Below are 26,416 nucleotides of genomic sequence, written 5' to 3'. Positions count from 1 at the left end.
AAGGAAAGACAGTGTTTAATATCATTATGCAAAGGGCCATAGAGGCTCTGTGTACAGTAGCTGCTTGACAATACACAAGAAAAGGAATAAAAGTGATAAGAATTGGGAGTATAGAGAATGCACATCAGAATTTTCTCCTTCCTTTTTTTGTAGTGCAAGAGCCTTTGAAACGATGAAAAGGGCTTGTGCAGAAATACTGAAGTAAAGTGCACTTGTAGATTTAATTGAAACATGTTTTTATCATTTCCATTAATAAAACCCAAAAAATAAACCACACACCAAATCTGAAATGTGCTTAAGATTCAGAGCATCTGCTAATTTTCAAGTATCAGAAATTAAATGGAAGTATTCCATACTGTTGCTTTCTTATTCTTTACCTGACTAGCATTTCAATATGCGTATCTTAAAGTTAGTTTGTAGGATCCTTGCCAGAGGCATATGCGTGGGCAAGACAGAACTGGAGCCCTAGACTGGATGCATATTTTCTGTGTCTGGTCACAGTGGCATTCCAGGTTTTTTAAGTTCCAGATCTGCAGAAATGCACAAAAGCAGAGCATGAGTAAAATTTGGTTTTGATCTGCAAATGCAGTGGCATATTCTTGTTTACATGCTCTCTAAAAAAATTAGTGGATTTGACTCATCTGAAAGGTATAGTGGTATTAGATTTTTCACTTCCCTGTCTCTCTCTTCCAGAAGAGCAATTTCAGGAGACTGCTAGGGTGGGGAAAAGGTTTCTGTATATTGGCGTGTGTGTCAGGGAATGTGGTCAGATGGAGCAGCAGCAGTTCTCAGTGAACAAGCGACTTGTGTCAAAGTGAGCTGCTTGTGAATCTGCAGAGGCGGATGAAATTTCACTGGTAAGCATCCCTTTGTAATAGGGGATGCTCCTGTTATGGTAGTGACAATAAAAGTTTAGTAGTTGTTCAGCAGAAAGTGAAATCTTGTTTCTTCAAAAGCAAGATGTATTTCGGTATCTCCATTGAACATAGTTCACAGAAGAAATTGTTAAATCTGCCCACAAGTATTGTGTAAGGTTGCAGTTACCTACTTTGTGTAGATTTATATACTAATAAAAAGGAAAAAAAGAACCCCTCACTTTTTAGGGATTTGTCAGGGCAGTTTATACATGTTTGGGGTTTTGTTTTGTTTTCACAATAATTTAATCCTGTTTGAGAAAGGAGATTTGTTGGTAATAGTGTCTTTATACCAGTAAAGATAATGCATACCTTCAGTGCTGGGCTAGAACAGCTGTGACCATGAAAGCAAGCTGCCCTCTTAATAAGGGGGCATTTTTCCACCATATCTTTTTAATGCTGCAGTTTGCACGTCTCTATTAATGAGCATCCTACTACATTAAAAATTGAAGGTGGATCGTTTTGAACACATCATTCATTATCTGTAATCTAAATATATGCATACACACATACAATAATTATGTACTCTCTATCTAATCATATATAATCTAAAATTCAAAGAAGCGTCAGCTTTTTTCCTCCTTGAATTCAGTCATGTTGAGACACGATTTGTTTCTTATGTACAGAAAACAGTTTTGCTTGGTTTTTTGACAGCAAACTTGATTTTATTTTTTTTTTTAGAGTATTTCTTACTGGATTTCATAACTTCCGCAGTTTGGACATGCTTCTGTAATAGGTGGTATTTTCATTAGATATATCTTGCTTTAACTAGGGGTCCAGCTCAGGAGTGTGTGAATGTGTATTTTTACCTAATACACTAGATTTGTTTGTACACTTAAGACAGCAAAATGATCTGGAGAAGATCATTCAGGCTTCACCCTTACTGTAAACTCCAGGATTCTCAGATTAACTGTAGACTGAAAACAATAGAATATTTTATTGTGCTAATTTTTGGGTTGCTTTGTAACAGCAGCATTATGAAACTGAAACTGGAATTTCCTTAAAGTAATATAGCAATGCATGATAGAGAGTGCAGTCCAGAAACATGACTTGTATCCTGATTAAACAACAAATTGTTGTACCAAGTCTCTCTAAAAAAAGCCACTGGGAACAAGTTTTTATTACTTCCGAGACTCATTCTTTCAAATCCTGCTGGTAATTTTTTTTTTTTCTTCACGGCTCTTTTCAATTTAATCAAAGAGGATTTTTGCCTTTGTTGCAGTGCTGCAAACTAGCACCATTCATAAACCTGGCCATAGCCAAAAAATGATGAACAAAAAAGCTGTCTGGTTTCCAAATGAAGCTGAAGGGGACAAGTGCTCTCTTTCAGTTCCTTCAATGGAAGAACAGTAAGTTATAGTATGCTCAAACCCTGAGCTTTGTTGTTGTTTGAATAATTAATGTCTTTAAATTTGCAGATTAAGATTAGGTTTAGTTTTGAAGGATGAAATGATAAATACAAAAGAAAACCCATCAAACATTCAGCTGTGTCTGTTAATCATTATGGGTGCTCTACAGCAGTCTTTGGAAATTCTGCGTAGGAGAACGGTGCTGAGGTGCTGTGTTACTGCAAACTGTCTGTGCCATGGGATGTGTGATTTTAATTGGCATAGGATCTTGGGAGAGAATTAGCCTTTTATGTTTTGAGTTGTTAACAATCTGCTGGCCTTTTCTCTCCAACTCTGATGACTGGTAATTGTTTCCCGCTTTTGAGTTGGTTTTGGTCCCCCTCTCCCCCCTCCCCCCCCCATTAAGGATGTAGACAGCAGTCTAAACTTGTTTCAGTAACTGTCAAATATTATCTGCTACAGTACAGAATGGGCATTTTGCTGTTGAGTTTGGGCAATAGAACTTTTAACGTGTAACATTTGAAGACCACTAATTCTCTATTCTGAACAGCATATTGCAGCTATTACAGTTGGCTGTATTCTGCAGATAATGAAGCTAAGCCATATTCTAGGACAGCAAGATCTTTATTGTCTTAAGTTGCCCATGGTTTTTAACTTGTCTGCCCCTCCTCCTCCTCCTCCCTCAAATCCCCCTCTTCCAGAAACAAAGACTTGTTTGTTCCTTCTCTGCTTGTGAGGTCTTTGCAGACTCTGCTGTGTGGGTGCAGAGCCCCTTATTTAAATGTTTTCCATAGCCATAGAAGGTAAGGAACAGGATGCATTAGAAAACTGGTGAGTCCTAACTGATAGATAAATGAAGCCCTTTGCCTTTGAATTCAAATTTCTTAATAAGAGCTGTGCGTGTCAGGATCCTCACAAACCCATAAGGTGTGGAAAAATAAAATGTGCTTATCTGAGATGATGTTGATAAACGTGTTCTTTAGAGTGCAGATTTCTACAGTTGTGTCCTTAGTAACTAAGGAAGAGTTGTGAATTAAAAAAACACATGAACAACAAAACAACCCAAAACCAAAACAAACAAAAACCTAAGCCCAACAGTAATAAAAACTTTAACCCCACTGCTTTTTCCTGTCACTGGAAATGAAGTGTATTTTCCCTATTTTCTTTAAATATTGTGTTGGAAACTATAGAGAATTAAATTCTGTTTTCCTGTTTGCCTTGAAGATACTTGTGTAATCAGCCAAGATGGCTGAAAATCATTCAGTGTTACTAGCGTTGGTGGTTTTTTCACCTGACCCTTCACTTGGGTGTGTTGTTAAGTCAGTAAAATTCAGTTAGCAGTATCTTTTTAAATTGTCCAACCTTTTAAGTTTAATTTTACAGTCAAAATAATTCCATTATGTGAAAAACATCTCCCTGGTCTGTTCTGAGGACAGTTTAAAATCTTGTCAATTTGAAGTCTTTTGCAGTTGCATTCTTGAAATAATAAACTGCTCAGAAAAATCCTTCTAATGGGTACCTGAATGAGGTCTAGAAAGTATAATTTTAGGTTCAGGTTCTGAAGAGTTACAAAACTATATAATAATTTTCCCAAAATATTTATTGATGAATATTAAATATACATTGAAGTCTCAGTATCTTGTAATGGTATTTGTGGTTTAGATACACTTCTAGTTTAGAAACATTACTTTGAAAATGCACATTAGTAGACATTTCAGGGATCTAGGATGAGGGAATACAGTGAAAAACATCAGTCAAACATGATTTGTTTCTTACAGTTTTAGTTGCAGTGTCAGTAGATGAGAAGAATGAAGCAAACCGTGATCAGAGAGAGCCAGAATAATACAAGCAGCTGTCAGAAAGATAAGAATACATAAAATAGTAAGAATTTGGCATGAGAAGGAAGTTAGTTCCATAGTAACACTTGTATGGTACATGCAGGAAAACCAAATTCGTAACATGTTGAAGGGATGTTAGGGATACTGCATTTAAGTGTTTAACTAAGGTTAGAAACTGTTAAATTTTTATGAGGTGATCCGTAACATGACTTGGCTGTGAACTGCATGAGGCAGGGGCTCCGAAACCATGATTATATAAGTTGGAGACGAGGCCATAAAGGTGGCTTTTTTAAGTAAAAGAAAATTGACATTCTTCAGCTTTGGGTACTTAAATTTTACAAGCTAGGTAGTTTGCTTTTAGCTTAGATGTGCTTCTTTCAGGTGATTGTAATTTTCTGACCTTTGTCCCTCTTTACTTTCCACTGTAATTGACCTTCCATCTTGTTTAATAGCAGGGTTTGAATCCTGGAACTTCTGAAATGTAGCACAGACTTCTGCTTGAGTTGCAGAATTAGCTAACAGAAAGAGAAGGCTGTTTTCTGTTGTCTCATACTAGCCCTTTCCTTGTCTGCGTTTAAAGTGAAACAGGTTAACGATATGAAAAACAAAACGCGTGGTCCTTGGTCAAGACTTGATATGTTTCTTGGTAAAAGAGACAAAGGAGCAGATACTCCCTACTCCAGTGGTGTGCAGATTGTCTAAAAGCTGCTAGGTGGGCTTTCTAGCTTCAACTTCAGCCTAATTTGGTAAATGTAGCTATTCCTGTTGCTGTCAGTCTTCCAGTAGGGATTGGCCCAGTGGAGGGCAAGTGGAGCTTGTAATTAATAGTTCACTGCTCAGATCCTTGCAGGACAGCTGTTGGTGCTGGTACTGTTGAAACTTACACAGTTCCTGGTGTCTTGGGCCATGTGAACCTTCTGTGTCTGTTCAGCTTGAACATCTAATGCTTTGTATTCACTCTGTTGTTTCTACTTGGTACTGAGATTCAGTTTCTATTCCTACTTTACCTGTGCACTCTACTTGTAGGAAGTTTTATCATGATCGTATGTATGAAGCTTTCTTGCAAGTAACTACACAAGACTATTTCAGATTGCTTCAAGCTATCTGACACTTGATTTAATTTTGACTTGACTCATGAAAATGTGACTCATCTCTCCATTAGACTACTGATTCTGTGCTGGGCCTATAGAATAGTTGAAAAGGTAGACTAGAGAGACGAGTAACTGGTTTTTTACTTTTCTGTTCTCACCCCAGTGAGGATATGGCATTTCCTCTTCGTGTGCTACCTCTCAAAGGAAGGATGAGCTGTGGAAGGAGGAGAAAGGAGCAAGCCTGTGAAGCAGCAGCCAGTTTTACTGTTGAGATAAATGTATTTAGGCTTTTGTGGAACAGAAGAAAAACACTATTGTAAATTAAGTTAAACACTCATAAGACAGGGGAGACTGAAGGGCTTTTCAGAGAAAAAATGATACTGATCCTTTGTGAGAACTCTCCTTTATTCTGATAGGTAGAAGTGTTAATGTTCCAGGAATCTTCTCTATATGATGAAAACACTGATTGAGACTGACACAACAGATGGCTTTCTTTGCACCGAATCAGCCTGTCATCCTAAAAGAAGCTCATTCCCTGTTTTTCCTAGTTCCCATAAACCATAATCCTCATTCCCAGGGAAAGAAAAAAAAAAAGAAATCCATACCACTCTGCCATCACTGCTTCAACAAATGCATTCTGCAACATACTGTGAATGTTAACAGATTCAGGCTGTTCTCGACAACAGGATAGAGAGCTAATTCCAAAACTGAAAGCCCCTGAAAACAGTGCCCTGGTAATACAGCCTTTCCTAGGCCTCTGTTTCCTATCCCTCAGGCTTTCCTAGCCCTCTGTTTCACTATGGGAACTCCAGTGCCTCTGATGAATTTAAACATACAGGTCTTGAGTGGGGAAAAAAGGGCTGTCAAGACACGCATCCCAGTAATGCATTATTTTATAAAATAAAACTGTCTTATGTCTTGCCCTTCTGGGGGAAGGGAAGATGAGTTCTCATTGTGCATTAGGCATGCAAGATGACAATTTTTCTTCTCCACACCCCAGAAAAGATGCATCATGTACTTCTGTGGGGTAAAAGAAAATGAAGCATCAGCAAAACGTTTCCTGTATTGATGGCAGTATTTTGGCTGTGTAATTCATCTGTTTCTGATGATAAAGGTGCTTCTCTACCAGCTCTAATTTTGCATAACAGGATGCCCTCAGTGGAGCCCGTAACACTCAAAATTTGATGTGACGGCGATGTAAATGATTGTTGCATGACCTTGGGGTGACATGGTCTAGTGTTTGGGCAACATGGTCTAGTGGAAGTTGTCCTTGCCAGTGGCAGGGCGTTGGAACTAGATGATCTTAAGGCCCTTTCCAACCCTGTTCTATGATTCTATGACTCGCACCACATTGAGAAGAATGGTAGCTTTTAATCAAGTGTAGTTTGATATAAGTGAGATGTTTTGTTATTCTGTGTGTTCTCAAGTGTAATGATTCTAAGATTTCACATGAATAAGAAAAGTGATTTTGTATTATTCGTGTCTAAATTGAGAATAGTTTATTAGGAAGAAGATAGATCCTTCTCATTAAACCTGAAATATTTTACTGATACTTTGAATTTTTCACCAGCTTACACATTTGAGTGTTTTCAGAAGCTTTTGGAGCAAGTGTGTACTCTTAAGCATGAGACTCTTAAATTGATTTTACAGGAATAACATATGAGCAAACATTTCATATTCTGAACATCAACATAGCTGCATGTTTTGTACTGTCATGGCTTGTAATTTTTAAAATTTTTAATCTGTGCCTTCTAAGGATACTACTTTCTTTACGTGTCTTTGTATTTAATTTTTAAATGTTTATTGGTTTGGTTCCTTAGCCATGAATCAGCGAATCAGCCAAAGTGCTCCAGTGAAACAACCACCTCCTCTGGCCCCTCAGAGTCCCCAGGGTGGTGTGATGGGTGGCAGTAGCTCCAACCAGCAACAACAGATGAGACTTCAGCAGCTACAGATGGAGAAGGAAAGGCTGAGACTGAAGCATCAAGAACTGCTTCGGCAGGTGAGGCCGCAGGTTAGACACCTACTTCCACTATTTCTTTTGTATGTTGTGCTTTGTTTTCTCTTAAGCTGTTGTTTCAGTAAGTCCTAAATACCAATGACTGTACAAAAAGCTTTGAGATCTAAAAAGGTCTGAATTCATTCTGTTACTGGTATCAGCTTGGTAGTGGAAGCATCTGACTTAGCAGACTGAAAGATTTTGCTTTCCTCCCTCATTGCTCTAACAAAACTCTCCAAGAAGAGGCTTCTTTACTGTTAGGATGACATCATGGACTGTTGATCTGATTGGATATTCCTCGTGAGATTGTATTTCATGTTCATTGAGTTCTGAGACATGCAAAAAGCAAGAAGTTGGTTCCCACAGCTGCTTTAGTTCTCCGTAAGTGGAGGAAAGTCTTTCACTTTTAGAACTTCTCAGTCTGTATGATTTCAAAGTGCTTTTACAGTTTACGCAAGATGCATTGAGAAGACACCTTGTTGATAAAATCTTACCTGTTAAACAGTGGAGTGGAGCGGAGCATGAAGCAAGTGAATTACTCGAGCTGCATTTTGAACCTGTGGTTTTCTTATGCTGAAGAATTTCAAACTTGATAATGAGGCTTTGAGCTATTCCTTTCAGTATTTTTCTACTGTATGAATATAGCTGCAGCAAATGTTGAAGTGTAGGACTGGACCCTGGAATCTCTGGATTTTGGATTCGGGCATGACTTTAAGCCTTCTGCTTCAATTTTCCCATCTTAATGTTTCAAGGGTTAATATCGTCTGTGCTAGATTCTTAGGATATTCTTTGGGGTTTTTGACGCTGGTAGAGAAAGCACTAATTTTTCTTTGAAGAAAACCTTAAGTCTTACCCTCTTCCCTTTTCACTTTGGGTGATGGGCCTTCTTTCAGGAGAGGATGATATCTTAATGTCCTCAAAGACAGCTTTTCTCATTCTTCATCACCTGTAGTATTCTGTCCTGAAATCTGACTCCCGTTATCCACTTTGTAGTCAAGTTCTGTTTTGTAGGAATCTTCAGCATCTCTTGGTGTAAGATGGGTCATCTTTACAGCCATTAACTTTTTATAGTACTCTAGGTTAAGAATACATTGCAAAGGTGGCATCAGGACTTTCTCTCTGCTTAAGCATCTGGGCTTCTGCTGTTCCTGCTTTGCAACTAATCCACCAACAGACATTCTACCCTGTGCTAGCATGCTTCTAGGTAGGCCTTCTAATTGTCTTCTTGCCTCAGTTGTCATTGAGAGCCAGCCAGTTCCCTTCATGTTGTTCTCCCTGGTCAGTAAATCTCTGAGTTCTGTTTCAATGTGTTGTGATTTTCATAGTTTCTTGACTCCCTCATTCTGTCTCATCTGGCCTGTTTGGGGGCTTGATACTACAAGATGGTGTTTATAAAGACAGCCTGCATAGGCAAACCATGCAGCTAAAGTAATTTTTATCCATCTTATTTTTACTCTTAGGCATTGCGGAATATCAATCCCAGCACAGCAAATTCTCCAAAACATCAGGTAGGCTCTTAACTGATGTTTCAGCATAATTAGAAAAATAGAAGCGTTAAATCAGGCTAGCAGGGTAACTTTTTGCTACGTGAAGGCATTCTAAAAGAGGCAAATGAACAAAAAACCCTACTAGCTCTGCTGTACACATTTTTGGACCATTTCTGGCCATGACCCTAACATAGTTTTGAAGAGTGCTGCACTACCACAACTTTATATCAATACTTAAAAGCAAATGAGGAATTCATTGCACACTTTTCTGCATTGAAAACAACCTTCTTGTTTAGCATTCTTGAGGATACTGCTGGTTCCAGTCCTGATGTCATCAAGATGTGTATTTAAAGCAAACCTCCCCATTATATCTAAGGTAGTAGTTTGTGACTTTTAAGTACTGTTCATATGAATGTTCTTATCAGTTTATTTAAACAGGTATGATCTTAAAGATGGATAGCTGTAAGCAGTTGATAAAAAGTCACTTAAAATATTTACGATTTTTAAGCATGCACAGTGTAGCAGAATTATTTAAGAGATTACATTAGGAAAATAACTGCTATGGGGATGTAATACGTAATTATTCCAGTTTGACAGGCTCCTGCATAGATCTGTTTTCTGTGTAGAAAACGATAGTTCTCAGAAGCTTCCCAAGCTCAGAGCAAAAGAAAACTTCTCCAAATGTGAAGGATAATAAAGTTTAATGTAGACTTTGTTTAGGCTTTTAAGAAGTTGAATATGGAATGAATCTCTGAAAGTGGATTTATGGATATATTCAGAGAGCTTCTTGCTTGCTATTGCTAACATTCCTAATCTGCTGGTTCTTAGGACAATATTTATATTGGCTCATACTGTAAATTGTTTTTCTAAGAAAAAACACTCTACACACTAGGCAAGAAAAAGAGTAAAAGAAAGTATCCTGTGTTTGGAAGTCATGAGTACTGGTATACTGTCGCGTTCTTAAGAGTACTGCAAAATTTGTACATTAGTAGTTCTCCTGAGAAGATCATCTTCAGAATAGGAACGTCAGATCTTAGAAACAGTACTGACACCATGGAAGTACTGTCCTGTTTGGTAATATCAGTGCAGCTCTAAAACAGAAGCATTTTAATTGAGGCATAATAATTTGATTCACTTACAGAGCACTGACCACATAATGATCTTATCAATCAATACTAGGTCCTATTACAGAGGAGAAAAAAATTCCTTAGGAATTGTTGGTATACAAGGGAATAAACAGAGAAGCACATTCCTCCATGCCAGTTGGAAACACCTAATCTTCTACCATAATTAGGTCAGACGGGACACTTAACTGAGCATCAAAAGGGTATTCTATGTTTTCTTGTATGCCTGAAGCTGTGTCATACAACTGTTTGGTTTTCCACAGTAATTCATTCCCACTCCCAACTCAGAAATATGCAGCTGATTGATAACTTTGGGATCAGTTTCATACTTGGTAAAAGCAGAACTTCTTGAAATTTTGGCTTAAAATACTAAAAAGCTGCAAAAACTCAAAGGGACCTTATTAGTAATTCAGTAAATGTACGTATAGTAGTCACTCTACATTCTTTGTGATGGGAACTGATGAAAGATCTATGCAAAAATCAGGATTCCAGTTACATATAAACAGGCTGCACACCAGGCTTACCTGTATACTCACCTGCCTGGGATCAGTTTTATGAGTCAAGCTGCATTTGAGTGATCTGGTGGATAGAAAAGTAGGCAATCGTGTCAACTTAAAATCTCTGTAATGCTACATTAATTGTGTTGTATCATCTACATGTATTTTTTGTGTTTTCACGCATCACTTAATCATGTAATGAGCAGCCACATGTGGAACTGATTCTGGAAATTGTTCTCTAAATGCTTCTTGAGGCCTTGTACTAGGCAGATGTCATTGTCTTCATCAGTGATGCCATTACTGAGGTCCCACTCTATACATCCTAGAAGGTCATATCCAACCTTGTAAATCTGTGAAGAATCTCTGGAAAGAACTAACTTTTCTTTGCTCAACTTCATCTGTTTTGGCAGATCATTTCTTTCCTTTGTGGAAAAAAAAAGTTTATAGAGAAATTATCTGCTTTTGTGATGACGAAGTTGTGCTTGGGGGAGGAATGATAAAGTCTCTTGCTAAATTGTAGATATTTTCTCAAGGAATACTGAAAATAAAATTTACATATCTTCAGTGCTCTTAATTCTGGGAAGACTAAGTCTATTTTAGAGGTGTTCTGTTTGTAAAGAAATGTTATGATACCAGCATTCTTGAAGCTTGGCTCTAATGAAGTGTCTCTTTTATTTGAAATAAAAAACCGGAGAAATGTTTCTTAACTTTCAATCCGATCTCTGAGCCTTCCTTAATTCCAGAATCAAATAGGCTGGAAGGGATTGCTGAACGTCCTTCAGTCCAACATCCTGCATCCAGACCAACCTCCTCTTCCTTTTGCCTGTGCAACCTGGATGCAGTGCCATCGTTGTATTGATATCTTGGCAAGTTTTTCTTGGGTACTGAACTGTGCCCTTGCCAGTTTTTATCTGCCTGCCACGATACTATAATATCCTGTAGTGACAATAACACTCCAGGTGTTATGTGTGGAGGCCTTAGCACTTAAATACCTTCTGGAAAGATTAACAATTGCCCAGCTTCTTCTTTTGTTGCAAGTATTTATCTTGTTTAAATGAGGATGTATTTTACTATGTTTCTAAAAATGGCCAGGTCAAAGGTATTTGAAGCAAAAATTATAACTCACATACTTACTGTATATAAACAGGAGCTATTGGTACATCCAGGGGCATACATCTGTCCAGTTACTTATGCTCATCATCATCAGTTACCTATGAACATCTTAAAGATGCCTGCCTCTCTTAGTTAAGAGATTGAATGACTTGACTATTTTTCCATCCCCACTAGCTCTCCTTCCATTTTCCTGCAGTTGACATCCAGTTGTCAACAGTGTCTCACCTAAAGCAGATGTCAGTCAACTTTTGTATAAATCATAAAATTGGCTAGATGTTAGGTAACAGATTTCTTGCCTTCCAGTATACAATGGCTGAGGTAGAGGCAAATAATGTTGAGGTACTGATGGCATTATTCTTGGATGTTGTGTGCAGACTACTTTCTTGTGCTGAGATTGGAAGATCGCTTGTCTGCCACTAATATTAGGGTACTTTCTATAATAAGATCAGCATACTACACAGCTGTTTATGTGGTAAGTTCCTCTGTATATGTTTGCTCATTCCATATGTACTGCTTTTTTTCTAGCATTAAATGGAGATACCTGTCTGAGAACTAGATACAGCCCAGCTTCCTTGCTTCTCTGCTCAGTTGTGCTTTCCAACTACTTTTCTGTTATCTCTGTGCTGCTTTCGTTGTAGTTCTGCATACCTGGAATGTGCTGTCTGTTTGTTGTCTTCATTCTTTTGTCCTTTATATTTTATGAACTACCTCTCATATTCTCTGTCCTGTTGCCCCAGACTTATTGCTTATCAACTTTTGAGTGACATTCTGGAAATTCCCCTACTCAGTGAAGAATCTTCAGAGAATCTGTTCCAGGAAAGTATTAATTTCTTAGGACACTATTACTATTTTTCAGTAAGAGATTTTTTTTAAAGCCACTTTGCATTTATACCAGTACAAAGCAGTGTTGCTGTCAGGTGTGGCCATTTTCTAGAAAGTAAGGAAGGCATCACTAAAAACAAGTATAGTCTTGAACTCTGTACTCTTGAACTTCCATGATGTTAGAGAAGGTGGAAGTTTCACTGAGGACTTGGTTTGGGGGACTTTTTGTTTTGTTTTGGGTTTGGGTTTTTTTAATCTTGTAATGTCTTTCAATAATAAGATATGCTTGTGTTCAAATCTTAGTGGAAATGGTGGGCAACAGTTATTTTTGATTCTTAGTGAATCCCAAACAGTGTTATCGCTTGAATCTCCCTTATCCCTCTGTTATCTGGAGCTGACCTAGATTAACAAGGTAAATGATTTGTCTTGATTTCATCAATGTGTTCTTGTTGGGGGGCATTTGAGGTTGGGGTTTGGTTGGTTTTTTTTTAATGGGCAGTTTTGTTGTGGGCTTGGGTTTTGTGCTTTTTTTTTTAATGGAGATAAGGCACTGAAGCCAGCCATTTGGTCTTCGAACATGGCTTTTTTGACCAGTGAAGACATGGCCACTGGTATACAGAAACATTTTTAAAAATTATATTTACAAGAGGCAGGAAGAAAATAACGAGTCAGTTGCAGGAAATTCCCAGATGTTTTATGTCCCATGCTTTTAATTTGCCTTATTGCTTGGTATTTGATAGAGAAAATAATACTTTGAAGAGGTCCATTATGTGGGAAGATTTGAGGAGGGTTAGCTAAGACACAGTGAGGAGTCTTTCCAACAAAGTTTGTTTCCCATTTAAAATTTTTGCTTCCAATTGAACTTTTTTAAACCAATAGTCACAAATATTAACTGAAACTTCTTAATTTAGTGGAAGTAAATGTTGTGTCCCCCTTGTGTTTTACTCACTTGATAGCTCTTTTTACTAGTACTAAGTTTTTCTTTGTCCCTTGTGGTTGAAGTTTCTATTACATGTTTCTTTTGCACAGTGAACAGAAATTGTTACTGATTTCTTACTTTCTAAAATCAGTAACAGAATATCATGGAGAACCGTCACACAGGTAAAGGACCTGAGCAGCATGTATGATACCATAAGTAACTTGAAGGTTCCAAGTAGGCAAAAATCAAGTTTGTATGCATTTATCTCAGTTTTCATTTAACTGGTGATATGTTACTGTTAGCAGGTATGTTTTACTTCATTAGGTAGCGAGACATTGTTATTCACTGCACTGCTTTCCAAAAATCTTGGTAATTAATGAACTGACTTCTTCAATCTGTGGCAGTAAGTTCACCATGTAATAAAAACCTTAGCATGTTGTCTATACATACACATCTGTTTCTAGGAAGGCACTTGTATTTTAGGTAGCTGTCACTCTGCAGTGATTGCAGAGAGCTTTGTCAGAGTACCTTGGGGCTTGCACATGAGGCAGCACACCTATGCAGTGCCGTGACTTTAGAAATTAATTCAGAAGAAGACATAACCAGCTGTCTAGAGCCATCCTAAACCAGGGTGAAGATTGCAGGTGGGGATTTGTGTGGTGTTTTTTAAGCAAAATATTTACTTCTTAATAAAGAACCTTCTGACTGAGGTCTGGTAGACACACTCTGGCAAAAGAGACTGCAGCAGTTTAAGCCATTAAATTCAGCTGTCTGCCAGAGATTGCCTTAATAATAAGGCAGCAGAACAGGATGTGTCTAATGTATTTTCATAATCTCTTAGTTAAAGTGTTGGTGTGGCTACACTGCAGGATAGATCAGACATCTGATCTGACCATTTTTCAGCTAGGTCGGTTGTCTGACTTAAGCGTATGGCCATACAAATGCTAGTTCCAGCTGAAGCTGGAGGAAGAATATGCAGTCAAAGGTCATCTGTAACTATCAGTAAAAGCCACTTTGGAATTGCCCCTGGATTGTGAGCACAATGATTAAGAGGTCAAGGCACACATCTTCTTCTGACCTAAGTAACAAACTAAACTTGTGAACACTATTAAATATAACAGGAAGTTTTGTCAACCCATCTGGAATTTCAGCTTAGAGTTGGATATCCTGCAGAAATTAGGAAGATACTCCTTGACCTAATGAAATAATAAGTCTTCGGTATTTCTGATGAGCACTAAGGTACTACTAATGTACTACTACGGTCCACTAAGGTACTACTTTAAATGCTGCCTAGAAAATGCAAGTATGTTTGGACATTAATAGGAAAGTGTTAATGAATGGGAGTCCTGTGTGGCTGGATTTGGGGGTATGTTGGCTGCCATCAAAATACACAAAACGTGGAACTCGGTTTTACTGCAAAACCAACATTGCTGTTATTCAGCCAGCTTGGGAACTTGGTGCTTAGAATGTTCTTTGGCTTCTGAAATAGTATAGCTTCATTCGTCATTGAGAACCACAGATCTAAGCAAAACTTCATTAGTTTGTGTGGCAGGACCTGTAAAATTTGGGTTTCATACTCTGTTGTTCTGAGTGGGAAATGCTGAGTCTTAGTAGCTAGAAGTTGAACAGTAGGAAAAATGCTTGTATTATGTGAGTAACTTCAAGTCAGAAGCTCTGATTCTGCTTGCACCTAAACTTTATGGGTTAGCAAAATCATTCTATTGCTCGCTTGTGAATGTAGGTCTTTATGGATAAATAACCTGCCTAAAAGTCTATAGAGTAAATCAGAACTGTGTTCATTCCCTTTGCCTGGTTTTTATGCCTCTAATTGCTTCAGGACACATTTCGTGTCTGTATAAGAGCTGTTGCTCACTGCAGAGGATTTCATGGGGTTGCTGGTGCTGATTGCAGTTGCAAAACTGAATCACAGAAGTACTGCTAAAGCAGTTGGCTAGCAGAAGATATGAGTCATGTTGACCTGGAGTTTGAGATGGCTGTGAATAACAGCTTTTGCTAGAAGGAAACAAAACTGGGCAGAGAGAGGCCATCCAGCTCTGCACGGGCTCCGTGAGTGCTGACTCATGCTGACTCATACCTGCCTTGCTGGTGCTCCTGGCTGGGCAGGTGCACTGTAGACCCATGGGCAGATGGATAGCAAGAGGAGCATGAAGCAGTGGTGCAGCAAAGGACTGCAAAGGCAGACAAGAAACTTTCTTTACAAATGCCTGTTCCATTTTATGCTGCCTTACTTGTGCCTGCAGTGCTCTCCATAGCATTGAGTTCTTTGCCAATATACAATGCAATTAATTATCACTCTGTCAGCCTCCTAAATTAATTTTGATGGTATTCATGATGGCGATGCTGAAAGATTTATACTTCCCCCTTACTCTTCACTAATGGCACAACTCTTCATTGCTGAATTCATTTGTCTTCATCTACCCATGTGTTCTCCCTGTTTCTTTTGTACACATGCTGAAACTTTGTGGGCCTCAAACAAGAGCATAAATACTTAGTCTGAAGAAATAACTGGTACTGTAAGTCTTGTCTGTAAGTGCCATGGTCTTTCCCCCAACACTTTTCTCCCATCCCAGTGAATCCTGTGGATCATTGGATAGTTGAACAATGTTTAGGGACAGAAATGTTGCAATTCACCCTTTTAAACTAAATAAATCATAGAATAGTTAGGGTTGGAAAGGACCTTAAGATCATAAAAAAGATATATCAATTAGAGTAGCATATCATATGTTCAGTACAGTGAGACTATGATATATGAGTTGCCCAGGCAAGCCTTTTACCTTTCTTCAAATGCACGATGAAGATAAAAATGCTCTGAAAAGAGTAACTTTATAAAGCTAATTTGGACATAGTACGAATGACCTGGAACTTCATGTAAAACTAAATCTGTATGCAGTTATGAAAAAAAGGTAAGGTCAGCCAGATAAATTACACAATGCTGACCTTATTTTTAAAATGACTTTGCTAAAGGAGATGACAGATCATTTTGATCTTTATGTAATAACCAAAATTCAGCTTTTGTGTTAACAATAGGAATGCTAAGCTTTTATTTTCCCAGAGGTACTTAAAAAAAGTTTTAAAATACTTACAGAAATAGGATGAGATCAAGTAATAGAAATCTAAGCCAGGATTTTGTCATGGTTTTATTTTTGCCTCCAGACTTTAAATACTTCCAATAAAGGATGTATTTTAAAGCATGAACTAAAAGCCTAGAGTTCACATTACTGTGTTTGGAGCTGGGAGAGGCTTGTACACTCCCATACATACTTTGTTTAAGTATAGGAAACAATCAGTTTTATAAGGATGAAGAAATTGAAAGACCATTCTTAAAGTAACACAAGTTTAGCTTCCATTACATGCACCTTTTAGGAAAAATAATTTTAATACATTCTTTAGTCTTGTAAAAAAATTGCTTATCTTAGGGTATGATTAAAAATTGTTCTGTGTTTCTGAATAGATCATCTTTTTTGGTAATTCCTTTCTCTTTCAGCCTCCCAGATTGACATAAATTTACTACTTGAATGAGTAATGGAATAACATTCTTTCTGTTGGGAAGTGCTGTAGTTCTGCCTCCCGAACTTCCTGAAGAAGTAGCAGTAATGCTACTTATTAATAGCTAAAAATAGTTATAGTTTTGTACTTTTAGCAATGTTGTTGTTGAAACAAGGCTAAAAGTAGTAATAATATTAAAGAGACATATTTCACTTCATTGTACATGCCAAAGAACAGGCAAAATACAGTTCTCTCTCCTGGTTTAGTACAGCTCTTTTTAGTGAGGCTTCAGTGAAGTGTGATTTCTATTTATCTTTTTAAGATGGCTAGGATCTGAGCTATATTTATTTTTATCTTGTTACCTGAGTTCATACATTGATGGAACTTCAATCTCTCTCTTAGGCCTCTAAGGATTTAGAAAATGCAAAGGTAACTTTCCCATTTTTCCAGGTTGCTTTTTCCTCTGTACTGACTTTTTTTTTTTTGATTCAGGTACAGAAGAGAAAATTGTGGGTTATTTCTTTCCTGCTGCCAGGAGCTCTTGGAAAGGAGATTTCTTTTCTCCAGTAAACAATGGGTTTATTACATAAGCAAATAGCAAATGCAAATCATATGGATAAGCCTATAGAAATGATTAAAAGGTGCCTACTATCCCGTGATCTGGAAATAAGGAGTATTGTTACTATTTATTAGAACAGTGGCCAAGTAAGTGCTGGTGAACAGAGAAATGGATTTACTTGGAGTAGGCAGTTGGGTGTAACGAACACAAAAGCCAGTGGTATGTTTGTGCACTTTCTACAAAGGTCTGAAACTTTTGGGTTTAGAAAACTTTCTAACACAGGACATGAAACTTGGAATTAAAGAAATTATAGAATCATAATACACAGGAATGGGAGTGAAACATATGCAGATTAGAAAAGGGAAAACAAAGGCAGGTGGTAGGGAAGCATTCAATATTTGGCACAATCTAGTGGAAAATAGAATGAAGTTTAGACTTTTTTTTTAATCAACTTTGAACAAGAATTGGAGAAGGATTATTTTTATGTATTAAAAGTCTATGGTAGTCCTTAGGGTCATAACTAAGAATAGATAAAGACTTCTCATTTTACAAGTGAAATACTGAGTATTGTCAAGACTGACAAGATTGGTTTTGCTTGATATTCACTTCCCAGCCACAGCCTGGAAATCACTTACTACTAATAATGGTAACAAGATAGTGAATAGATTTCTTTGCTAGTCTCTACATTAACAAAGCAGAGACTTGGAGAGCCATTAATGATGCTGTAGGAGAGTTGCTTGAACGAAATTACTGTATTTTTCACATGTGTAACTCATGGATTACCTGTTTAAAAATGGGTGGGGGGAGGGGAGCACTGGAAATTATATAAAATGCTGCTTATCACCACCTGCCTTTAGATTTGTGTATTTTATGTTAAAACTTACTTTCATTAAGCAAGCTTTATGGATGGATTGATTCAAGTTAGTGCACAGTCAGATGCGTAAAAATGCATATGTAGTCTAGGTTTGTAATTTCTGAAGTGCAGCATCTTGGTTTTACTTAGAAACTTCAAGGGATTTGGGGAGCTCTAAGATGTACATATGGGACAAATCACTGGTTTGATCAATCAGAAATTTCAAAATGCATGCCTCAAACAGGAGTGAATGGGAACCTGCAGGGACAGACTCTAAACTTTGCTGAATAAAGCAAGCAAGGTAAAAAGGAAACCAGGGAGTAAATCAGAAGGGGGAGAAAGAAACGGGGGGGAAAGGAACAGGGGAAAAAGTTCTAGTCAGCAGAGCTTCACAGACATATCTTAGGGGTCAGAAAGTGTTAACAGTTCTTTTTTGATCTTAAGAATAGACTTAGCAAAAGATATTAAAGTGAACTAGAAAAGATCTCTAAATCTATAAATACAGGTACAGTGAAGTCTCTCTAATACTGGGTTTAACTGGTGGAACTTTCATTGTCATTGAAGGCAGTAAAATTTCTTGCCTTGTCTTCAGAAAAGTAATTTTGTTCAAATCTTGTAGCTGGAAACAGTAAAAGCATCAATTACCTATAATTTCATGGTTTTGTATCTGAAAAATGCCTTCAGATGCCTAACACGGTCTTTCTTTCTCCCGCTCCTGCTGTTCTAGGAATTGGCTCTCCGTAGCCAGCTTCCAACAATGGAACAAGACGGTGGATCTCAAAATCCTGTGTCATCTCCTGGAATGTCTCAGGAACTGAGAACAATGACTACAAATAGTTCTGATCCCTTTCTTAACAGGTTTGTAGGAGTAGCTACGAGAAGCGGGGAAAAAAATGATTTAAAATTCTGTTTGGTACATGTAATAGTTTATTTTGAACATCTGTGTGTGCCAAAAGCCACAGCTGTAAATGAATCTTTCCTTAAATGGCAAGTCTAGTAAAAGTTGAGGATTAAAAGCTGTCTCCTGTGGGAGGAAGTAGTCTGTTCAGACTTGTAGGAAGGTTTTTTATTCAAAGTCATAACATGTTTGCCTCTGCATAATCTGTTGACTAACAGTCATTTCAAATTACTGACTGAAAAGAATTTGTGAATAGCTTGCTATGAGATCAAATGAACTGTGAGGCACATTTAGGACTACACCTTGAGGTTCATTTTAAGGTTTCTCTATTCTCCCCTCCAGGTTTTTAATTTAGCAGTTTTTTCACTCTGTTAATGTTAGGTCTGCAAATAGTGGCATGTTTCAGTTTAAATGCTGTATTATTTTGACATGGGTCTTTTAATTCAAGATTTAGAATTTTACAGTATAGACTTATCTTTTTCATATAACTTTCTTCTTAATCCTTCTGAGGTGGAGTGTTTGTTTTGTTGGAAATATGGTTCTAATTACAGCTTGCAAGTGCTTCATACTAGCCATTGCAACTTTGAAGAAACTGCTGAAGCTTGAGATAAGTCATATCTGTATTTTTTGCTTAGCATGCTGGAAAGAAAAAGATGAAAATAGTAAAGGAGTTAAATCTCCAAGCCACATAAACTTGTAATTAATAGAGTAAGAACCTACAAACATTTCAGCAGTATCGAGTAGTTGCTGTTAAGTTGAAGTTCAGAATCAGAGAAATGCTTCTTTCTGTCTTTATAGGGTATATATGAAGTTCCTGGTGAGACAGTCCTCCTAACTTTAGGTACCAAAGTTAGATATCCAAAGTGTAGGTAGTTGAATTATTTTCTACTGCCTAAATAATCAGAACATGCAAAAAATTTCTGAACAGAATTGCTACATTGGAGCAGTTTGAGTAAATATACAGTAGTGTTTTCACTGCTTCTGCTAGGGCTCCTTGTCCACAGGTCCTTCCAGGAGCCTGCTGCAGCACAGGCTCTCAATGGCCTGCAGCTTCCTTCAGGGCACATCCACATGCTCTGGTGTGGGCTGCAGGGGCACAGCCTGCCTCACCATGGGCTGCACCATGGGCTGCAGGGGAATCCCTGCTCCAGTGCCTGGAGCACCTCCTCCCCTTTTTCCCCTTGGTGTCTGCAGGGCTGTTTCTCTCAGATTTTCTCACTCCTGTCTTCCAGATGCTGCTGCACAATTTTTTCACCCTTTAAATACATTTTTATTATCACAAAGGTATCGTCACTGTCACTGATGGTCTCAGCTTTGGGCAGCAGCAGGATCATTTTGGAGACAGCTGGAAGCAGCTATGTCTGACATGGGTTCAGCTCCTGATGTCTTCTCACAGAGGCCACCGCTGCAGCCCACCTGCTATAAAAACCTTGCTATGTAAACTCAGTACACTGGCCTACTTCTGTGCCCCATCCCAAATTTGCCATTGCAGCTTTCTTGATCTTGCTGTCTCCTTTGGCAAGAAGATGGCAATAACAAATCGAATGCATGTAAGGCCCCATGCCATCACTGTTTTGTTAACTGTTCTGTCAACAAGATTATTCTGAACAGAGTTTGTTTACAGGATGGCTCTGTACCAGTCTTTGGTTTATGTTAGGGCACTCTCTTGCCATGACATGTATGACTGAACTGGTAGTAATGCAACTGTGGGAAGCAATTGAAGAATCACTAAAGGAGTTCCAACTATAGCACCTATTTATAACAGCAGTGACCTAAAAATACACTGCAGTGGTTGATTAAACGTGGGGACATTAGTAGTTAGAAATCGTTTTTATCTTTATAGAAGTGTGAAAGGGTGTGCCATTATTATTTTTACTTCTAAAGTAATTTGGGAATGTCTGTGATATGCTTCCAATGGTTTTAATCTGTGGGTGGGTGTGAAAAGCTTAAAACTGCAGAACACAGGCAGTTTTTTAAAGCTACTTAAGTTTAATTGAATCTAAATAATATGGTTTTAATTGGAAAGGGCCTGGATAAAACAAAATTCAGATGTCTCACACAGGCAAAGGCTTCAGTTTTTGATTGGAATAAAGTATTTCTCATGACAGCAGTGTTTTGAGAGCCCTTGGATTGGTTCTAAAACCAAGCATTTATTATAATAGGTGCACTACCCTAATTTGTTGCTCCCTTTCTTCTGTTACAGTGGAACATATCACTCCAGAGATGAAAGCACAGACAGTGGACTTAGCATGAGCAGTTACAGTGTACCCAGAACCCCTGATGACTTCCTGAACAGTGTGGATGAGATGGATACAGGTCTGGTTTTGTGTACATCCTTAACGCATTTTTTACAAATACACTTGCGTCCATTTGCAATGAAAACGAGGAACTCTGAGAACCTGTGATGCTTTCTGCATTGTTTTACTGCCACCTTCTAGTTCTGTAATAGAAATATTACGGATAGACACGTGAGACATACACTTGTAATTAGCTCTGTTGGGAGGGTGGACGATTGCTTGTATATAGTATCACTCCTGTTATAAGGAGTTTGAGTGTCCATTTGCTTTTCTAAGTAATACTGCTTGTTCAGCGCTAAGAGTAGTATCTCATCCAGTGTTGCTAATACTGCTCTAAAACAATATTTGACTCAGTATTGTCTTCTTCCTTTAAGCATAAAAATTAAAACAAGATAAATGACGTCAAAGATGTGTAAAGACTTTGGTCAGTAGGTGAAAAGATTGAAACAAAGGACATGTACTTTGTACATCTGTGTGCAGTCAAATCATCTTTGGTTTTTCTGATGGATTTCTGTGAATCCCATTGCAGTGTAATTCAAGAGATGCAGTTGTCCTGATGTATTGTGGGTTGGGCACTTCCAGTATATGTAATACCTGTCTTGCTTTGTGTTATAACCAGGTGACAGTATCAGCCAAAGTAACATACCGTCCCATCAGAACCGTTTCCCAGACTACCTTGAAGCCATTCCAGGGACAAATGTGGACCTTGGGACACTGGAAGGAGATGGGATGAATATAGAAGGAGAAGAACTGATGCCAAGTCTGCAAGAGGCTTTAAGCTCTGACATCCTTAATGACATGGAATCTGTCTTGGCAGCCACCAAGCTAGATAAAGAGAGTTTTCTTACTTGGTTATAGGGGCCTCAGGGAGACTGAATTCTGAATCTGTGAAGGATCTAAGGAGATTAGGACATCTGTATCTGAAGCTCAGACCAAGCCAGTGTGGTACACTTGGGCTTGTGTTCAGAAAAAGTAAATGAACAAATACTCAACAAGATTCTTTTGTTTTGCTCTTCCTTGTCCATCGCTGCTGTTATATATTGCTGACTTTTTTCCACAGTTGACTCTGAAGAACAGACATCTGCTTGATCTTTTTCTATTGCTGTTGCAACTACTGTTCAAGGGGGGTGGGGAGGGACGATGAGCCTATTTGGATGACGAGTGCCATTCCTTTTGTCCTAGTATGTGCTTGCATATCATTTTATCTAAGTACTCAGATCGAGAGTTAATTTCTGCATGTCACTGCTTGTAGTTTGCTCAGCTAGTTGTTTGCTGCTGCCTGTGGCAAGTGGTAAAACATGACATGCTGGGGTGACAAGCCAAAAATGACGTATCTGGTCAAAAGAAGTCAATACTGATTTGGAGAAATGACTTAAAGGAGGGCTGAAGACTGTTTGGCATTAAGTGTTTCTACTAGTAGCTCTTTCATTAGTCACAAAGTGCTCTTGTTCATATTTTATAGTAAATCATGAGTCATTTTACATAGAAACGTATATGAACTTTGATTGTTGCCACGTATTCTAGCCTAACTTTTGTTTGTCAGAAATACTTTGATTATTTTTGTTGGTTGGTTTAACTGTAGCTGTAGGATGGGAAGTAATTCTAGGTGTTCTTTTTTTTTTTATTAGTGAAATCTAAGTTTTTTTCTGATTTCACATAGTCTTATTTAAATCTGAATTGTCTGCTTTTTTTATACTTAAAACATGCCTATTGTAGCCTGGTAAGCTAGTGAGTACGTAAACCAGTATGTTTTGCCTGTAACTTTTTTATTGTTTTTAAGGCTAGCTTTGAATGTAATCAGTAGAATTCATGACCAGTGGCTTATTTTTCATGTTTATTTGCAAGATTTTTAATTAGAATCTGATTGCAGCAATATAAAAGTTAGAATCCTAACAGTCATACGTACAATTCTTGTACATACTGTAAAGTAGCAGAAACCATTTTAAAATGACAGATGCATCTAATCTCTCTTCTGGTTTTCAGTTTTGATATCTGAGTTTAGATTTTCAAGTCCTTAATAGGGAAAGAAACTATGAAAAGTTTCTCATAAATTAGCATGGAAGAAGTATGAACTATTAATACCACTCTTAAGTTGCAATGAAAAGGCTAGAACACCAAAAAACAAATCCTCAAGAAAAATCGTAAATGTAATAGTTATCAAATCCTGTTTGGTGAAAAATAAGCCCTGGACACTATATGTAGAAGAATGTAAAGATACGTGTTAGATGGTGACGTGAGCAGGTAATGAAGTGTATATTAGTGGTAGAGCTTAGTATGGGGTAGAGGTGAATATGAATTATCTTTATTTTACAGGAAAAGATGTATCACTAAGTTGTTTGCAGGAGTTGACACAGTTTCCAAAGAGTATTTTTAAATGAACAAAATGAGCATGAATCAAACTTTCAGTATAAGCTATGAAGTATTGTGGGGTTTTAGGGTATTTTTCTGATGAAAAACAGTGTCACCAGTTAACACCTCTATAACTAAGGGCCTGTCACCATCCTCAATATGAGCCTTTATTTTCAAGGGTGTTTAACATGACTATAAATATACTGTAATCATGAAACTTGGTTTTGAGAAAAAATCTCAGCTAGCAGGGACTTCTCCTGGGGAGAGATTTTGGGGGGTTCATTGTTTTGCGTTTTTTTAAAGACATTGATTATTTTTTGAGGAATGAATCAGCAAAACAAAACAACCCCCCATATCGTTATTATCATCTGGATTTCTAATGCTTCAGGAATAGTTCTGATTTAGGATAATGTAAAGAATAAAAACTCTGAATCAAGTCTCATTTTAAAAACTGAAGCAGCAGAGGCAGAGAGATTTTAAATTTGCTGCTGTAAATGTACATTTACTACTTTATGTAAGGATTTTAGTGTTTGAAATACACAAAATTGTTTGTGGCTTGTTATGGGATACAGGCAGGTTTTAAAATACCAATTTTCCAAACACATCCACAATGACAAATATATTCTGCTACACCAATAATTCAGTGATTAATAGGCCACTTATGTTGTGCAATGACACAGTAGCTCCTGAAGCAGTATATTGTGTCCAAGATAGGGGTTTTAGTAGTATTTTTACAGTTTCATTATGAATTCTTCTCTCTTCTTCCCTTCAGGAAAAAAAAGACACTAAGTTTTTGTAACTTGAATGGTCTGACATAAAACCACAACAGCAAGGAAATTCAGAGTTGATTCCATTTCAGTTGTCTTCCGCAGTTGTGTCCAGGTACAATAGCACATACGATGCACTGAGTGCGGACTCTTGACATGCTGTACCTTGCTACAGCAGCAGGGAGTACAGAACAAATTTTCCTTCCTTGCTTTTGTGTGTTTGTCACAGCTTTAATATTTGAATGTTTTCTTCTCATTGTAGAAACACTAAACAGCTTATACTGTATTTGGGTAGCACTGCTTAGGGTAGATACTGACAAACTGGGAATCCTTGAACTGCTCTAACATGAATTATGTTTTGTGATACTTAATTGATTTTAATACATTTCCGTTCTCTCATTTATTAGGAAACATACCATAGAGATGCTGTACTGTTGGCAATCAACACTAATTTGGATTTTTTTTTTTAATTCTGCAAACACATTGTTTGATGAAGTGGTTAAAATCGTTTGAAATGCAAAAGTGTTTGGGGTAGTATTTTATACTGATGTATATATTGAAACAGAAATCATTGTAATAATTGTAATAGCTGTTAGTTATAAATACACTATATGCAGACAGATGGGGCTGTACAAAACTGTGCTGTTCAACACCTGGGCAGGGCTACTGCTTGGCAACAGGTTGCAATGACAGTAAACTACACGGATCAAATATTGTACCATTCAGTGTTGGCGCTCACCAATGCAAATGGAGAAGAGATGGTTTCAACGTGATTAACACTACATAGCTTTCACACAGGTGGTAAATTAGTACTAAAGTGACCTTTTCACTTACAAGCATGTTTTTTATACAAATTAACAGGTGTGCCTGTGTAAAATAATGTGTGTTCTGTATCTTGGAAAAAATACTCTCCACATTTAGAATGTTATATGTTAGAGAACTCTTAAATGCACCCTTGTCAAAAATTATATATATTAGTTACCAATGTTACTTTTAGATATGAGCATGACTGTAAGTTAGGTACTTAGTATGTTCTGTTACATTATTTTTCTTTATGTAATACTTTTTCAGTTGTTTTATTTGGTATAAATATATACTTTGTGCTTAAACGTCTTTGTTTGTTTTTAACATTCAGTAGTATGTAAAGATACTGACTTCCTTCAGTGAGATGGATGCATTGAATTGTTGGAATTCCTATTGTAGTACGTCTGTTCTCATCCCCCTTGTCGCTGCTTTTTAGTCACACTCCAGATCTGCAGACACTGTGCCCAGTCTCACCTAAGAGACAAGGGAGCCACTGAAGTCAGCGAAGACTTAACACTAAAGTATACATCTCTGTGTTTGCAATAATGAAGAGACAGTGACTCTGCTGAGCCTCGTACAGCTTGTGTGAAACAATCCTTGCATATGGCACTAGAGTGAGCTGGGAACAGAACATCCATTACCTACTGTAAGAAAGCATCTGCTTTTTGCAGATAATGCTTGCAGTGTTCAGGATCTTCCCACGTAGCAGATACATTTTTGGCTAACTCTTAAGTTTATACGATAATTTGTGGCAGACTATCAATAAAGACACTCTATTTTCATTTCCAAGTTTTGACTTTTGAATTGTGGAATATGTAATGACATACCTTGAATGTGTCTGAAGATTTAAGTGTAAAATAATCTTGACAATATTCATTAATTTTAATCTTCTGTAAACCAGAGATTCTGAAAGATGTTTTTTAATGTAATGCAGTTCATGATGGCTGAAGTCATACACTGTTTGCATTTTAGCAATTCAAGTTGTTACTGTTCAGCACTGAAATGCCTCAGCTCTGTGAAATTCAGTGTCATTGTGTCCTTTCTTAGTTAAAGATCCAGGGCTTGATGCTTCTATCATTTTGTGGTTTACTCCTGAGTTCATAGCTAGGTTTAGTCACTTGGATCCTTTAAATTTAAACCCAACATCACACTTTGCACCTGGTATGGTGCAGTGGAGAGCCAGTGCCAGGGCATGAGAAGGCTCTGATTTTATTTGCTGATACTGCTTT

At 37.6% G+C, this 26,416-nt stretch overlaps 1 protein-coding gene across 8 annotated transcripts in view; it reads left to right on the top strand.

The window, feature by feature from the left end:
- The window catches only part of YAP1 (Yes1 associated transcriptional regulator), an 86,133-nt gene extending 60,157 nt beyond the window's left edge, over positions 1-25,976 (top strand). For 2 of the 8 annotated variants that reach the window (XM_061457818.1, XM_061457813.1), the window contains 5 exons: positions 7,013-7,206; positions 8,652-8,699; positions 18,800-18,930; positions 21,174-21,286; positions 21,887-25,976. In XM_061457818.1, the coding sequence (XP_061313802.1) occupies positions 7,013-7,206; positions 8,652-8,699; positions 18,800-18,930; positions 21,174-21,286; positions 21,887-22,125 (725 nt within the window). In that variant the 3' untranslated portion in view covers positions 22,126-25,976. The remainder of the gene's footprint in view (positions 1-7,012; positions 7,207-8,651; positions 8,700-18,799; positions 18,931-21,173; positions 21,287-21,886) is intronic. The other 6 variants (XM_061457819.1, XM_061457814.1, XM_061457820.1 and 3 more) reach the window with 3 other exon arrangements.
- The last annotated feature ends 440 nt before the right edge of the window (positions 25,977-26,416 follow it).

The sequence above is a fragment of the Pezoporus flaviventris genome, unplaced genomic scaffold (genome assembly GCF_033815535.1).
Source record: "Pezoporus flaviventris isolate CSIRO_AGI_PZ_B2104156 unplaced genomic scaffold, CSIRO_AGI_Pfla_v1 ptg000025l, whole genome shotgun sequence".
In the NCBI taxonomy this organism is placed as follows: Eukaryota; Metazoa; Chordata; class Aves; order Psittaciformes; family Psittacidae; genus Pezoporus; species Pezoporus flaviventris.
The sequence above is the reverse complement of the archived record's forward strand: the minus strand, read 5'-3'. Positions and strand labels throughout refer to the sequence as shown.